Raw genomic sequence first — 16,653 nt, forward strand, 5'->3', positions numbered from 1 at the left:
TACCAAAATAGGTGTCACCGTAAGTGAATTAGCCATGCTCATCTGCACAAAATGCGTTAAATTCGACTTTTTTGTCGCTTAAACTCAGTTTTATTCAATCTTTCAAAACATGCAATATTAGTGGTCAATGGGCTGTTTGTTTGCACCGACAGATGATCTTTTAAATGCAGATTAAACAAATGCTTTAATTAACTTTGTTTATCGAGATTTGGTTTGGGCGAAAGTTGATTGATGGAACCTTTACCCTCGGACTGGGAAAGATTCTTTGATAGCTTAATCCCGGCAGTTTGACATACTTGTGGAGATTTTTGATGCAAGGCCCGTCACCGAGATTGACAGAGTGAAGTTTACAACTGTTGTTGCCGGGGAATTAATCCATCCATTTGGTGTCGCTGAATGGAGAGCAGCTCTTAACGTGCTTTGCTCAAGCGCACACCCCGAGAATCGAACCAGCGACGCTTGATCTTGAAGCTTTTTCGTTCATGAAATCACGCGCTAACCTAACTGAGCTATTGGGGCGAACTAAAGTTATTGGTGGATCAGCAATTTAAAATTGGGGGCGAAAGCAAGTACCTCCACGTGGTCGCCCTCGCAAGTACCGACTTAGGGAAACTAAACTTGTTACAACTGTCGCTATAAAGTTAAAAGCAATTCAAATCACCGGATTGTGGTTGGTTCACAAGGAAAAAGATTGCACCTGAATTGAACTCCTTAATTGATCGGTTTACTTAATCTGTGAATACTTTGTACCAAGGTTCTTTAGAGTACAGCGAAAACGTGGTCATCGATTGCTCGATAGGAATTTATCAAGACCAGGAATTTACCAGATATCTTTACAGTTTGTTCCAATACGAGGTATTCTTTTTTTCAAATATGACGCTTGCTATCAACCTTCACACCATATCAAATCTGTCAAGTGCAGCGACCCTTCAGTCGAAATCCAACTCAAATTCCGATAAACTGCTTCGTGGGTTTAAAACCCCAATAAAATAGTTGATGCAACAAGATCGCATTTATAAATGAGAACATGATTGACGTACAACATTTGAAAATCTGAGGAACTCATTCGATTGAAGGATGCGAACCAGGGAAAACATTCCGTTTTTGCTTTGCAATGATGCTTCTTTGGCGCATGGGGTTCTTATGGAAGCTGTTTCGCGCCATACATCCTTGCAAGCGGATCTCAGAAGTTGAGTGATTTATCATTTTTGATTTGAAATCTATTGATGACCAGAAGAAGGAAGAACAACTTTCCGAATTCCTTGAAACGTAGTGATGTATAGATTTATTCAAGTGCAATACGCAAAGGCACAACAGGAAGTTTCATAAAAAATAACTTGCTATGTTCCGTCATCAGTCGCGTCGTGCAGACTTTAGAATTTGTTCAAAACATGGCGTGGACACAAAATTTGCACTTCACAAACTCCTCACCCCACCAATGTACATACAATTCCACATATCGCTCTGTATTAGCGTCACCAGTCGTAAGCTAGATCAATCATCTCTCAACATGTCTCCTAGCTGGCAAAATCGATCCTTTTTATATCGATTCAACTCCTGTACGCGTTGAGTCAAACAAACATGAAAGTACTTTTGCAATAACAAAGAACAGATTGATACAATGACGGCTCAAAAACAATACTGCCAGATCGTAAATACTACGTACACAGGCACACAGCATCACGAAGTGACACTGATCAGTGAAGAACATAGCGAAAATTATAGAATTTGAACAATTTCGACTGACTTCGCAACAGACAAAAGCAAGTACCTTGAATGAACCTAAGCATGCAGTAAGGATCTGTTCAAATATCATATGACGCTATCATCACGACGACATAAATTACTTAAAAAGCTCTCATTATTGGAGGCAGTCCAACCATGAAAATTTCGGTAGATAGCAATAACATATATCAGAAAAAACTATGATAGTGCTATTTCATGAAAAAATTACCATTTATGGCATAAAAATCAAAAAGAAAACGAGGAAAACCTCGTTGACATGCAGCTAGCTTGATTGACAATTTTCCATATTCAATTCGTTACGTTTGTTAAAGTTTGCATTTCAATGTTAATAATTAAAATAAAGTGTTATTGCTGATGCTTCAATTCCACTCGCAGCCTACAAGCTTCATTTAAACGAGCAGCCTCTCCATAGTTTGTCAGGTAAACCCGGGTGGGGGTTTAATATTGTGATTAGTTTGCTTTCGCGCATTAGTTCCAGGCTGACTGTCAGTTTTGAAAGAACTTTGCAATTTTTTTTGTGATTGTTTATGAACCGAGTGGTCTTGATGAGATTCGTAGCCGCCGTGTCTCGTCGACAGAGTTTTTCCTCTTCCTCTGTCCATTCGCTTGTATGAAGAATTGTAGCGGTCTGGTTTCGTATGAGGCGTGTGGTGTTCGGACAGAGTTTGTTTACCGTGAAACGCAAAACGATTTTTCGTCACATCCCTGGGCATGTTAGCGTTGTTTCTCAGCGGTTTACCACGAGGCTCTGTATTCGTCCCACCGTGACCATGGCTACGAAAGTATCTGCCTGATCGGTGGAATTGATTGTGCACTTTCTTATCGAATGACGTCAAGGTAGGTTGCTGAGTCGTTTCTTTCTTTGTCTCTTCCACTGGCTGACAAGAGACACTTTCAGTTATGTCATTACCATCAAGGTCCACGCTTGTTCCAGCAGAAGAACTGCTTGCATATGATTGCTCTATCTAAAAATAAAATAACGAAAGTGTTAATGTTAAGCTTGGTAGTACGGTTTGCTAGTAAGAATTGACACTTTTTTCATTGTATTTGAGACAAAACTGGCTTAAAAATGCCTATTGTTTTTCGCGTTTACTCACAAAGACCTTTTAAGCAAAAATTGGTATGCCTTGAATTGATCTTGCTCAAATTTATCTTCGATGGAGTAAGAATAGCCAATGTAACGCAAGTCATGTCCCTTCGTCGAGTATTTCTATTTTTAGCCTAGATGTCCAGAGTGCAACAAACAGTTCTGACATTGCATGAACCGATGTGGAATTGTGGATAGTGAAATTCATATGGATAGTGGATACAGAACAGCACAATTGTACCGTAAACCAAAAACCAGTTAAATCTGTGAGTTCAATTACCGACGAAATTAAGTGTTTATTCTTTTCCGCTTCAAGATCGATAATTCCGCCAACTTGTTTCTGACGATCGTATATTTTCCGTAGTTCGTTTACTTCTTGTTTAACTTTGGTCAAGTCAAACACGGTCGGCTTATGGAAATAAACAAGTGATGTTAGAAAATAAAATTAGACCCATTCTAAATTGCTCATGGTTGCTTGCAATGGATGAAACATTAGGCTGGCCCCTTTTTGGGTGATTTTGGAAATTGATTAGGCCTAAGTGTTAAATTTTTGTTTTGACCCAAAAAAATGAGATTCCCAAATTTTTTTTGGATTTGAACCATGTCTAGACCCTGCCCCGGGCCCCGGTCCGTCTCGCCAGTTGACGAAATTTAAAACAGCTGTAACTTTTACAATATCCATGTTAATAATGTCATGTAAGTACTCATTTTCATTGGTTTTTCATGGAGAACAAGAATCTAAAGGTTTTTGATACATATGGCATGATTTAGAAATCTTGTTTTTTGTAATTATTTTGAAAAATTACTGTTATTACGCTTATTAGCCTCATTTTGCATAGCAATGTCTGAAGCAACTGCCTTGTGTTTACTGTATTTATTCTCTTGATTTCAGCATAGTATTGTAAGGTTTGTCAAATTTTTAATATGGATGAGAGAAAAAGAAGACAAATTGCAAAAGATCCGCTTGATATTGGTACGTACCAACCCGTGAGTCAGTCAATGCTACCGCTTAAGCTAGATGTCCTGAGGCATTATCTGTATCTGCGAAATATTAAGTACACAAATGATGTAGGACAAACTGTGCTCTACAATGAAGTTTATGACTGCATTTGTAAAATCTACACAGCTGCATCCATTCCAGTAACAAAAAGTAAGACCAGAATAATAGCCGAAATGCAAGAACTAGAAAAAATGAGGAAGGAAGTTAATAAAAGAATCCCAAACGAATTCTTGACTTCACAGATCATCTAAGTTTGATTTTCTCTGTTCTTACAAGTACAACTGATGTACCAATACCAGAGAGAGAATTTTACAATAACCATTGCACTGACAGGAAAATGATGAATTCCTTCTCTGTTGACAAACAACAAACTGCTAAATATCAGCATAAACTCAGAAATCAACTCCAGCTGACCAGTCTTCAACCGGAACCATCAATGTTGGAATGCCACGAAGAGAGCAGCTCTTGTCAAGGAAGCGGATCTGAAAAGAGCAGTGCAAGTAGCTCCGAACTATGGGAAGAAGAAACTTGTCAGGAACACCAGTCAGCTTCTAGCTCTTCATACTTCACACAATCACTGCAAAATACAGCTGTTGTTGCAGCGCAGATCAGTGTTGGTGAAGAGCAGGTAGCCAAAATTTTAACTGCTTATAACCAAGACATTGGTTACCAAGCAGTGGTAACGAGAAAGAAAGTTTGTGGTCAGAGGGAAAAAGCACGGAGACAAAAGATAAGTGAAATGAGACAAAATGCTGTATATGGTATGTTTGGTATGGTGATAAGCTAGTTTTTAACTTTGTGAATGAGATTTTGAGCTATGGTAACAAAATTAACAGCTATTTAACACTCCATATATCAAACAGGTCTTTATTACGATGGGCGCCTGGATGCTAAAACGGTTGTGAAAGAGAGCACATTGCCTTCATCATCATCAACACAAAAAGAAGCCCACTACTCTGTTGTTTCACAGCCTGACAAAACTTATCTGGGATTTTGCAGCCCTGAAAATGGGACTGGTATGTACTGCATACGATTTTATATTATCTGTTGAACTAAAGGAGCTGGATAACCATATAAAGCATAACTAGTACACATGATACAAAGTGAACTAAAGTAACCTATGAAAGACTGCTTCTGTTCTTGGATGGATATTTCTAACAATGACACTTTTCTCAACAGGTAAATGTGTAGCTGATAGCATCTTGGACTACTTGGAATCATTGGAGGTTGATGCTGGGGATATCTGTGTGATAGGCTGTGACGGAACAAGCTGCAACACTGGGTGGAAAGGGGGTTCAATGGCATGCATTGAACAAAGGCTGGCAAGACCATGTCAACGAGTAGTATGCATGTTGCATCATTGTGAACTGCCACTACGCAAGCTGTTTGAAAAACTTGATGGTTCAACAACAGGCCCAAGTAGCTTTTCTGGACCAATTGGTCAGCTGGCAGCAACAGATGTATGGCAACAGCCTTGCCAGAAGTTTGATCCTCTCAAGCTTGCAGAATTTCCGTTGCTAAGCAAAGAAGTCGAAAATAGTTTGTCAACAGATGCAAAATATCTTTATCAAATGTGCATGGTGATGAATGATGGAAATATTTCTGGGGCACTGCTGAAGAAAAAAATGAGCTGATGTAGATTTTACAAGTGCAGTCATAAACTTCATTGTAGAGCACAGTTTGTCCTACATCATTTGTGTACTTAATATTTCGCAGATACAGATAATGCCTCAGGACATCTAGCTTAAGTGGAAGCATTGACTGACTCATGGGTTGGTACGTACCAATATCAAGCGGATCTTTTGCAATTTGTCTTCTTTTCTCTCATCCATATTAAAAATTTGACAAACCTTACAATACTATGCTGAAATCAAGAGAATAAATACAGTAAACACAAAGGCAGTTGCTTCAGACATTGCTATGCAAAATGAGGCTAACAAGCGTAATAACAGTAATTTTTCAAATAATTATAAAAAATCAAGATTTTGTAAATCATGCCATATGTATCAAAAACCTTTAGATTCTTGTTCTCCATGAAAAACCAATGAAAATGAGTACTTACATGACATTATTAACATGAATATTGTAAAAGTTACAGCTGTTTTAAATTTCGTCAACTGGCGAGACGGACCGGGGCCCGGGGCAGGGTCTAGACATGGTTCAAATCCAAAAAAAATTTGGGAATCTCATTTTTTTGGGTCAAAACAAAAATTTAACACCCAGGCCTAATCAATTTCCAAAATCACCCAAAAAGGGGCCAGCCTAATGAAACATGGCAAAGTGACTGGGACTTTCAAAACGATTAATACCATGTAAAAACAAAGTTGCATCATTAAAAAAAAGCTCAGCTTTCAGAAGATATATATCCAAACAAAGTAGGTAAATACGTCATAATGTGTGCAATAACCAATAAGTTATCTTATAACTTGACATCATCAGAAGCATAAAAGCCTCGAACAGATCGGTAGAAGTAAGATAGAGTTCCCAATAAATTAGATGATAAAAAAAAGCTTCTCAAATTTTTTTAGTTTGCAACCCCATTTTAGAAAATAATTTCATATGCAGCCCTTTGGTGGGCAGTTTACAGCGTAAACTACCCAATGAAGGCCCACTTCTAATTTGTATGGCAACCCTAAAATTATGATTTGCAACCCTGTTAGTGTTTGGGGTTGCGATCCATACTTGGGGAAGCCCTGGTCTACAAGATACTGATAACCAAAATACCTCTGAATCAACAGGTTTCTTAGAATTAGCAATCAATTCCATGTCAAACGTGACAGATTTCCTGCAGACAGGACATGGGACGTGAGTTAATTCATCATTGTGTGAGCCAGGATGTGGTTTGTGGTGGCCATGAGAGTTTGCTGATTGTCTGAAGAGCTTCTTTTGGAAAGTGACATACTCATGCATGCAATAGGAATGGAAATAATGAAAACATTCGGTCTTCACAAAGTCATGAAAAGCCTGAAGTAATAATAAAGGTAAAATAGCAGTATTTCTTCCCAGTAACCAACTTGCATAAAATGCCATTTGTATAAAATTAGTAAATTTTTTTATAGAAATACTTTAACCTTGCGCACTGAAAATTCTCACAGAAAAGCACCACAGTATTAACTAAAATGTAGTCATCAGCTGTACAGAACAACGTACAATATTATCAAAAGAATTAAGAAATTCTCTTATACAATTTCCACAAACCTGGAACATTTCCAGACATATGGGGCAAGGACAACTTGGAATATTATTGAAAGTCAAGGAATCTTTTGTCATTTCAATGAGGTCAAAAATTACTGACGTTCCGATAGACTCTGCAACATGCTTCTTTAGGTTGGACGATAAGTTTTCAAGATGATCATCAGACAATCCCCGAGATGACTTTATGTTTACGTCCAAAAGAACATCAGGATACTGAAAGACAATCATAAACTAAGCTGACCGGGTATTTTCTCATCCTACCATTATTATTTATGTTATAATGTCATTTAACCTCAGAATATACGTCATTAAATATTTTGACAAAATTTGAAATTTCTTGCATTACCTGATGTGGTACAATAAGTTGAAGCAATAGTTTGACAAATTGTGAGCTAGCATCATCAGCTGTTGCTGGGTACAACATTATGGTCAGAGTTGTAGAACAGTTTCTAAACACAATAAATTGACATGAACATGAATAATTGTATGATACATTGAAAGAATATTAATGAATATTAACAAGTCAATAACATTTTGAAATTTTCAGATTTATAGAATAGTAAATTAAAAATTTATGAAATGATAAAATGATTAATGTTGTAAACACTGAAATACTTTTTCATCTTTCTATAGTACTTAATGTACATACATAAGCCTAACACATTTAAATAATGTAAAAACAATAAAAACTATTAATACTACAAAAAGTGCTCAATGTTAAGCAAAAAAGCAAAGCAGAGCGAATTAAATCAAATATAGTTATTACTATCTGAATCCTTAACAGCTTGTTTCACCTTTAACGGATCATCAGAAGTTCTTATTCAAATAGAATCTATTTATTTTGAATGTAATTCTATTTGAATAAGAACTTCTGATGATCCGTTAAAGGTGAAACAGGCTGTTAAGGATTCAGATAGTAATAACTATATTTGATTTAAATAATGTAAAAGTGTAAACGAATAATCTTGTCAAAATTGAACAGAAAGCAATTAAGGATGTGCCGATTAATCGGAATCGGCAGGTATCGACAATTTTTGGAGAATCGGCATCAAAAAAAATTGCCGATTCTTTCCGATTCTTTATCAAAGTTTCCTAATCAAGAGTAGCGCTTAATGCGTTCAACAAACAATCGTGTGATTGCGCAAACGTAATCAAACCAGCTACCTGATAATCTTTTTTCACGTGTTTGCTAAAGCAACAAGATTGGCTGCAACTCTGCGTTCGAAAACAACACCAATTTCTTCACAAGATGTTTTTCTTTTTTCGCCTATTGATGCACTTTGAATGCAAGGCTAGTGTGTTACTTTTTTAAAGGTTTTTGTATATTCAATACCGCTGCGTTCATTTTCTTTTACAATCTAGTCTTTTTCTCTTCTTGTTTCTGGCACCTTCTTGAATTCTGCGAGAAAAACACTGCAAACCGCACAAGATAATATTTTGCACACTGCATTAAGCTACGTTGATTTTACACTCTGTGAGCGATTTTTCTCTTTTAACTGATTTCCACGACAAATAAAACGCGTGTCTATCACCACTTTGTAGCGCGCAAGAAGTAAAGAACTACTGTAAAAAATCACGCTGTCTAGAGCAGGCGACAAAGTGAACGCTTTTAGACATTTCAAAGGCAGCAACTTGTAACAAAATTGCAACCACTTGTAGAGCGCCAACTGAAAGCAGCTTTATTCATTTAACCAAAGAAATTGAATCGGTATTGGCAAGTATTTAAGAATCGGCATCGGAATCTGCAAAAATTTTGAAATCGGCACATCCCTAAAAGCAACATTGTTAAAGTACAGTTAGAAGAATCTCATGATCTGAACATACTTTTCATCTTTTGCTATCTCCAGCTTGTCTTCATAAATAGATTGCAAAACCATAATTTCATCAGCTATAAAGCTGCAACAGTACACTTAAAGCGATTAGACATTGTGAAACATTTTTAATTAGCTCCGAAAGAATTTTTCACATTCACAAGCATGACAAAAGCTTTTGATACTACGCAGTTTTCAGACAACATTACTAATTACCGTACATTTCAAAACTATGTCAAGCATTGCACTTTTGCCTGGTTGAAAGATAAAATTTAATAAAATCACTACAATATGGTACAATTAGGAAAAAATTTAAAAATTAACTCAATAGAAAAAAATTGATCAGTCAGCAGCTAAAACAACACAAATATACTAAACTTTTGCAAAACCACCAAAAGTGAATAAAGATTTGAACTTACCTCTCTGTATCATATATACCAGAACAAGACATTGTGTGTGTTTAGCCTACAACTTTTTAACCTGGGCCCTACTTGCCTTTCAATGTAGATAACTGCAAGAAAATATATAATCAAAAATTAAAGAGCCAAGATGTATTGTATAATGTATAGCCTATACTAAACTCATGTTCAGCAAACAAATATTTTGTAAACTATACTGTCTTCATCTTCAGTGCTTAATTTAATAATAATAAATGACATTTATAGCACTGAAGATGAAGACAGTATAGTTTTTGAAACATTTGTTTGCTGAACATGAGTTTAGGGAGCTGGTGTACAAGTTTCTACCCTGGTAAAAAATACCATGACGACATAGACAGAAATCGACCAAGACACATGAGTTGAAGTGTGTAAACATTGGACAGTAAAGCAAAGGTAAAATAGTTAAGTAGTTTCACCTTATATGTTTGATCGATTCCTGTTTATGATGTCATGGTGCTTTATTACCAGGGCGGAGACTTGTACACCAGCTCTGAATTTAGTATCTACATTTACACCTGATAAAAAATACCATGTGACGACATAGACAGAAATCGACCAAGACACATGGGTTGAAGTGTGTAAACATTGAACAGTAAAGCAAAGGTAAAGTAGTTTCACCTTATATGTTTGATCGATTCCTGTTCATAATGATGTCATGGTGCTTCATTACCCAGGCCGCAGGGCGGAGACTTGTACACCAACTCCGAGTTTAGTATCTATATACATTTTAGTCTCTTTATTTTAAGATTAGATTAACCAGGCATTCAAACCATTTTGCTTCTAAAATATATATATACTTTGACAACCACTGAGTTGACTTAATGTATATGTTCAGGCTTGCACTAGACATACTTGACACAATAAGCGTATTAAAATTCTAAATTGATCATATCACAATCACTCTCAAGAATATGGAACTGGAATCGCCAACTTCCAACAACATCTGATCCTGATAACGGAATAATGAACGACCCTAGTCAATGATTTACTGATTAGGGCTACTGACTTAGGTTTGGTGGCCCTGCTTAAATTTACTTTCGTTGACGTTTCCTTTAAATTTACATCGCATGCACGTTTTAAACTTCTTTGGTTTTGCCGCCGTTTCCTTTTGTTGGTTTTATTCCCATAAACTGTTGGTAACTTTATCATTGCTGTTGTTTTCCGACAAAGAAAAATAAATTGAATTGAATAGGGCCGTTCGTTAATTCCGTCATCAGGATCAGATTCAGATGTTGTTGGCTTGTTGCTTCACGCTTGATTGATTCGTTTGTAAAATCACCATGATGCCAATCAAGAAAAAAATATATATGTTGTGTATTTTTGTGAATATCTCAGACAAAATGTCTGTGAGTTTGAAATCACAATCGCACAACTTTAGCTCAGCTGAAAAAATCTGTTTCTAGTTGAGACCAAGAAACATAAATTTTGTCCAATTTCATCTATATGAGTAAGTTAACAAAATTGTTTGATTAGGCTACATTAAAGTCAGTTACAAATCTCACTAAAAACCTTAACAACCTGCTTCACAATGTAGATATTAACGACGTGTTTTAGCCTGATGCTGCGAGTTCGCTGTGGTAATAGCAAATTGCACTAGCTTTCGGAACACAGTTCCCTAATCATGTGCTATGACGAATGGTTTTGAAGTCAGTAAGTCGTTCTTTAATCTCTAGAAAAGAGATATATCATTGATAGAAATAGCGTAAAAGTGGTAGATTTTTTGTTTGTCGTATCCAGGCTTACACCTGGTGGTTGAAGATTTTTGTTTGTTTGTTTGTTTATCTTTATCCTGCATTGCGGGAAAGCGGACTTGAGCGCTATGCATCGGTGTACGCCTTCCGACATACACCTGACCCACGCTGCAGCCGACGGCAATGTCTGTTTCCTCATAAGACTTGACGTTGATGATAAGATTTAGATTAAGTGGACGGAAGGCAAGGAAGCCTTTCTTCAAAGTGGTAGATAAAAAAGGTAAAAGCACCTAGTGTTGTCAACTAGTGTTGTCAACCACGCGGCGCGAGCACCGTGCAGAAAAATCGGAGGATATGAACAAAATTCTGTAAAAAATGTTTTTTTTAAAATCACATTTGCTCATCTGGCAACACCATTTAAAAAAAAAGATTGTTATCTCATCTGGCAACGCTACTATTTCAATCATAATAATGATGCAAAGTTTGTAAGTAACTTGCAAGTGTTGCGTGAAAGGTTTCAGTTTTCAGCAACATTAACATACTGTAATTCCATTCAAAGGCAAAGCTTTCATTATTTATAGGTTAGTGGTAAGAATATACATGTGGCTAATTAAAAGAGTGTTTTTTTTGTACATTGTAGTGATGTTTTAGAGGACAGCAATGCAAGTGTGAAACTGAAATGTGATGGGCTATAAGGTGTTAAAATATGGGAACATGTCATTTGCATATATCAGAATAAAAAGAGTTACAGAAAAAAGTTGCAGCAAGTCTACCTAAATTACACGAAACCAGATGAGCTATCAAAGCAAATAATAAGTGCTGTAAGTTACTCATACACTTGGTACCGTAGCCTAAATGTCCAAAATTTGCTTTTACAATTTGTAGTATTTTCGTTTTTTCTGTGGTGCTGGCGCAAAGTGAGATTATCAGATTTTTTATAGTGCAGTGCGGTGCAGGCAGCGGACAGATTTTTGCTGCTTGTGCCATTTTTAATTCCTTTATGCATCTAAGTTACCGTATATTATAATTAATAGCGGTTGCAATTGCATGCATAGGATACTATAAATTGAATACGAATGTAACTGATATACAGGGGTGGATTTCCAGAATTGATAAGCTTCCGGAACGTTAGTTTTTTACTTTCCAAATGCGCTAGGTGCCGTAGAAGACATTTAGAAATATGCCCTTATAAGACTTTGAAACAACACACTTGATGTAGCCTACATAAAACGCTGCTAAAGTAGGTAAGTAGGCTATCATGGTCCATAGATGATAAGCGTTGTTCAATGCAAATATTTGTATTTTAGTGAAACAATAACAAAAAAATATACAAGTTACAGCCTACAATTTTTTAAGACATTTATTGAATTCAAAACCATAAAACCTCAATTGCCGGGTTACGTCCCTGGCGCAACCAGGATCCAACATACTTCGCTGGTTAAAACTTTCTCAGTGGAGGACCGACCATTCGTATAAAGAGTAAACTTGAAACAGTTACACTGTGTAGAGAAGCACGGTCAGATGTCAGTATGAGATTCATTTGTAAAAATCAGCGCTCACACTCACTCGATTAAATTGGAAGGGATTTTAGTGACGTTATCAAATTTTGAAGACTCTGGGATCTTCTTTTTGTAGTTATATATTCACGAAGTCCTCTCACAACTTCACGTTCATCTAAGCGCAATCTCTTTGAAAGAGAGAGAGAGATGTTTGTTTATTTGCCTTTCTAATACAAGTCGAGAAAAAGAAACACAATTAGGCTACATACAAATCAAAATATAGCAATAGAAAGGTCTGGCAGCACCAAACAACCTTGCGGTTAACCAGTCAAGGTGCTGCCTATTCAATTGCCACTTCAATGATTTCGTTTTCTCCCTGTGTCATTACTATGTCCTCTGGCCACGTAGTTGAATCAAGTATTTTGCAGCTGGTAATAGATGACAAGTCTGTTGAATTCAACAAACAATCTTGGATGGAATTTTTTAAGTGATGATAGAAGATGCAGGAATTGATTGGCGGGCTATTTCTGCAATTATTTACATCCAATTCCACACCTTTGAACTCTAAGTTTTCTTCAGCATCCTTTGGCAATGCGATAATGTTGTCCGGGTTCATTCCTACGTGTTTTAAATAATTTTGCAAGATTATTAATTTTGTTACCTACATCTCAAATAGTACATGCTCTGTTTTGCAGTTCGAGGCTTAGGCTACCGGTACTTCGGATAATTCTTGCGAGAATTCGTACATATCAAAGCCAAGTCCAACAAAAAATCCGTGGATGTTATCTTTGACAAGAGTTTTTGATATTTTGCTCATTCCCGAGAATCTCTTGTGTCGCTACTAGCTCCCTTTTTGGAATGTTTGACAAGTGCTGGAAAATCATCAAAAGAAGATAAAAATGTTGTAGACATGCCATATTATTTTAGGCAGCTCTTCAGGGAATCAAAGATGCCATTCGCCGTAAGACTAGCGAGCTCAACAAGATCTACAAATACGTTCACAGGTTCGGTTCCGTCAAGACTGGTACGAAGATATATTATCAGAGTAGATACGCAATTTAACGTGGTCGACTCATCAAGAATTATATATACTTTTACTGAACAGGGCAAAGTATTTTAAGAGTATAAAATATTTGAGCTTCCGGAACGCAGTTCCGGACAAGTCAACTTTTTGATCGAGCTTCCAGAGCGGCGCTCCGGACCGTTCCGGCTGAAATCCAGTCCTGCTGATATATATTAGGGTGGCTCTTAAAATTGAGTTTTTGAATTTTGCTTGGGACACCCTTTCAAATGGTGAGGTTGTCAGAAAAAATAACTCTTGCAAATTTTTTTTTAATTTGAAGTTGATTTAGAGGTGGCCCTCCCCCCCTAAAGTTCTGTGCCCTCCCTCGAAATACCAAATCTGCGTATCTCGAAAACCAATTGAGTTAGAGATACAGTTTTTGTGTTAAAAGATGCAGAAAACATGGTTTTCTATCTGCTTTCTGAACATTGAATGCATCTATCTTGAGTAGAAAAGCAGTTATTTAGAAAAAACGCCTTTGACCAAATCTTGATTTTACAACCTTTTTTGTGACCACGAAACCGTCTACAAAATTTCGTTTTTTTGTCTTAATTTTTGCACCTTAGAGGGAACACTGGTAACGATATTCATATCAAAATGTAATTCTGGTCAGTATCATACTGGAAGAAGCGATATTATCGACAATATTTCACATATTGCCTTGCGCATCGTGACAGGATGTCTGCGACCTACACCATTGGACAATTTCCCTGTCCTTGCAGGCAACCAACCAGCTGAGTTTCGTCGCGAAGAAGCCATCCTGTCTCTTTCTCGCCGCACTACGAACCCCAACCACTTGCTCCACTCAAATCTCTACGAGTCTGTGAGCGAGCAATCGAGCATCCTCGGCAACTGAAATCGAGACACCCATTTGTATGTGACGCACAACTTCTGATGAAAACCTCTGAAGACCAATCCATCTACGCGGCTACCTGGGAGAACAACAAATGGAGCTCAGAGTGGAAGAAGAACTCCTCAAGACTCTAAAGTTGTATCTCCGACACCAGCCCCCATCCAACCGGAATGCATAATTTGCCAAGGAAGGCCTGGGTGCGGCTCAACCGCCTGCGTACTGGGCTAGCCTACTGGAGTCAGACTATTTCGCACCAACATGCACAAATTGGGGATGGCTCCATCCGCAATCTGTGAGTGTGGCAAAGAGGAACAAACCACAGACCACACCATCTGTAACTGCGCCAAATGGTGTGCGTGGTCTGCTTGAACTGGATGACGAATCAATGGACGAATCAAAGGATTGCTGCTCGACACCTGCTCAAGCATCTAAACCGCATCGCCACTGCCCAAGAGTGGTAAAAGACAGAGCCCTTGACCCCTGGAGTAACAAAGAAGGTTTAAACGAAGAAGAATAGACAATATTGTTCTTGTTGGAATTTGGAAACAGTTTTCTGTGTTCAGTAACAACTTGCAAAAGAAACTGAAGTTGGTACTCATCTTCAGTTAAGATTTTGTTAAAATCCTGGATTAGACTTAGAGCAACTCCTCTCTCTGCTCTGTCATTGACTACTGAAAGTCCCTTTGCCATGTGTAAAGCTTGAATAAATGCACCATCTTCAGTCCAATGAGCAGGATCCTTTGAAAGTATAATTATTGCTTCATCTTCACCCAACAGCTGAAGAAGCCATTTTGAATTAGAGGTGCAATACTGTTCTAGACCCTTATTGCTAAGAAACGCATCTACTTTGATGCTTGGTCTCCTTGGTGGACGTTCTCCTGTTTCATCTAACATGGTTGCCACCATTAGCTTTTTACTTTCCACAGACAATCGAGAGTCAAACAAGGCTAGTCCAACCATTTCTTCGGACAGATACCATAAATGCACACCAAGCTTTTTGCATAAATCGCCTTTGCCATCCAACAAGTGCGATGCATAGCACCTGAAGCTTGAAAGCGAATTCCACGCTCAGGAGTTTCTCCAAGGAATATGATACAAAACGGGCATTTTAGCTATGCATGAATGCATAAAAGTTTAGGAATACTTATTTCGTTTATTGCTTTACCAGTTTTACCGGTTAGTTTATGAACTTTGTTTATTGAATAGCTTGGGCCACAATACTTGTTTAGCACTGTTTTGTGCTAGAATACCGAAAACAGGTTTTTTCTAAATAACTGCTTTTCTACTCAAGATAGACGCAATCACTGTTCACAAAGCATATAGGAAATCATGCTTTCTGCATCTTTTGACACAAAAACCGTATCTCTAGCTCAAGCAGTTTTTGAGATATGCAGATTTGGTATTTTGGAGGAGGGAGCAAAACTTTAGGGGGGGAGGGCCACCTCTAAATCAATTTCAAATTCAAAAATTTTTTGCAGGAGTTATTTTTTCTGACAACCTCACCTTTTAAAAGGGTGTCCCACACAAAATTCAAATTTTTTTCATTTTTTGCCAAATAAGAGCCACCCTAATATATATATATATATGATTCTCCAATATACTGATAAGCACTGGATGCAGAGATACATTTTATTGCAAACAACAGGATGCGGATGCAGAGGTAAATTTTTCCCCAAGCAATGGGGAAAATTATAGGTCGACAGTGATGTTCATACTTTGCTTTGTGGGTGAAAAAATATTGTGAGTGCGAGTAAAGAAAAAAACATTTCAAATACCAATAGAATGGAGAAATGTTGGCTTGTGGAAGCCGGCGTAACGTAGCCTACTGACACGGTAGTTTCCGAGGCCATTTAACGTTTGATGACTGTTTATTTTTTTATTGCTGAGACTTCAGTTGAGAGTTTTTTGCTGACACTTTACTTACTTACTATTTGACCACTGCATTTTTCATTTGATCAACTTCTATTGTTAATCATGAAACGTTTGGTAATGATAACTGTTATTTTCCTCTTTAGTTGAGACTGTTTCACTGACACTTTGCTTTGTTAACCTATTATAAGCTAATTCCTTTGAATAACAGATGCTGCTGTCGAATTCGCCGAAAAAGGCTTTCTTCAAACTAGGATTTCTCTAAATAGTAGCAGACCGCTTTCAATCCATACAAGTCAATTAGAAGATCAAGGCTTTCATATTCACTTGTCCATAGCGTTACACTTAGATTTGTAGTTTGAAACACCGTAATCCTAAACATTGATGTTTTTAGGTTAG

The 16,653-nt window shown here is 37.3% G+C and overlaps 1 protein-coding gene across 1 annotated transcript; it reads right to left on the bottom strand.

Annotated features, from left to right (window-relative positions):
* Positions 1–1,258: 1,258 nt before the first annotated feature.
* On the bottom strand, positions 1,259–9,718 carry LOC145775639 (E3 ubiquitin-protein ligase RNF25-like). Its single transcript, XM_082586965.1, has 8 exons — positions 9,696–9,718; positions 9,259–9,350; positions 8,853–8,924; positions 7,375–7,477; positions 7,032–7,241; positions 6,558–6,797; positions 3,114–3,242; positions 1,259–2,711 (listed from the first exon to the last, which is right to left on the bottom strand). The coding sequence occupies exons 2-8, from the start codon at positions 9,288–9,290 to the stop codon at positions 2,163–2,165; spliced, it is 1,335 nt and encodes a 444-aa protein (XP_082443091.1). The 5' UTR covers positions 9,291–9,350; positions 9,696–9,718; the 3' UTR covers positions 1,259–2,162.
* Positions 9,719–16,653: the final 6,935 nt, after the last annotated feature.

The sequence above is a fragment of the Aplidium turbinatum genome, chromosome 8 (assembly GCF_918807975.1).
Source record: "Aplidium turbinatum chromosome 8, kaAplTurb1.1, whole genome shotgun sequence".
Lineage (NCBI taxonomy): Eukaryota > Metazoa > Chordata > Ascidiacea > Aplousobranchia > Polyclinidae > Aplidium > Aplidium turbinatum.

Excerpts from the sequence above, each read along its gene's own strand:
- LOC145775639 (XM_082586965.1), bottom strand. The coding sequence starts at position 9,290 with ATGTCTTGTTCTGGTATATATGATACAGAGAG. Across the intron at positions 8,925-9,258 it reads GGTATATATGATACAGAGAG|CTTTATAGCTGATGAAATTA; the intron begins GTAAGTTCAAAT and ends GTACTGTTGCAG. Across the intron at positions 3,243-6,557 it reads AGAAACCTGTTGATTCAGAG|CCGACCGTGTTTGACTTGAC; the intron begins GTATTTTGGTTA and ends TATTTCCATAAG.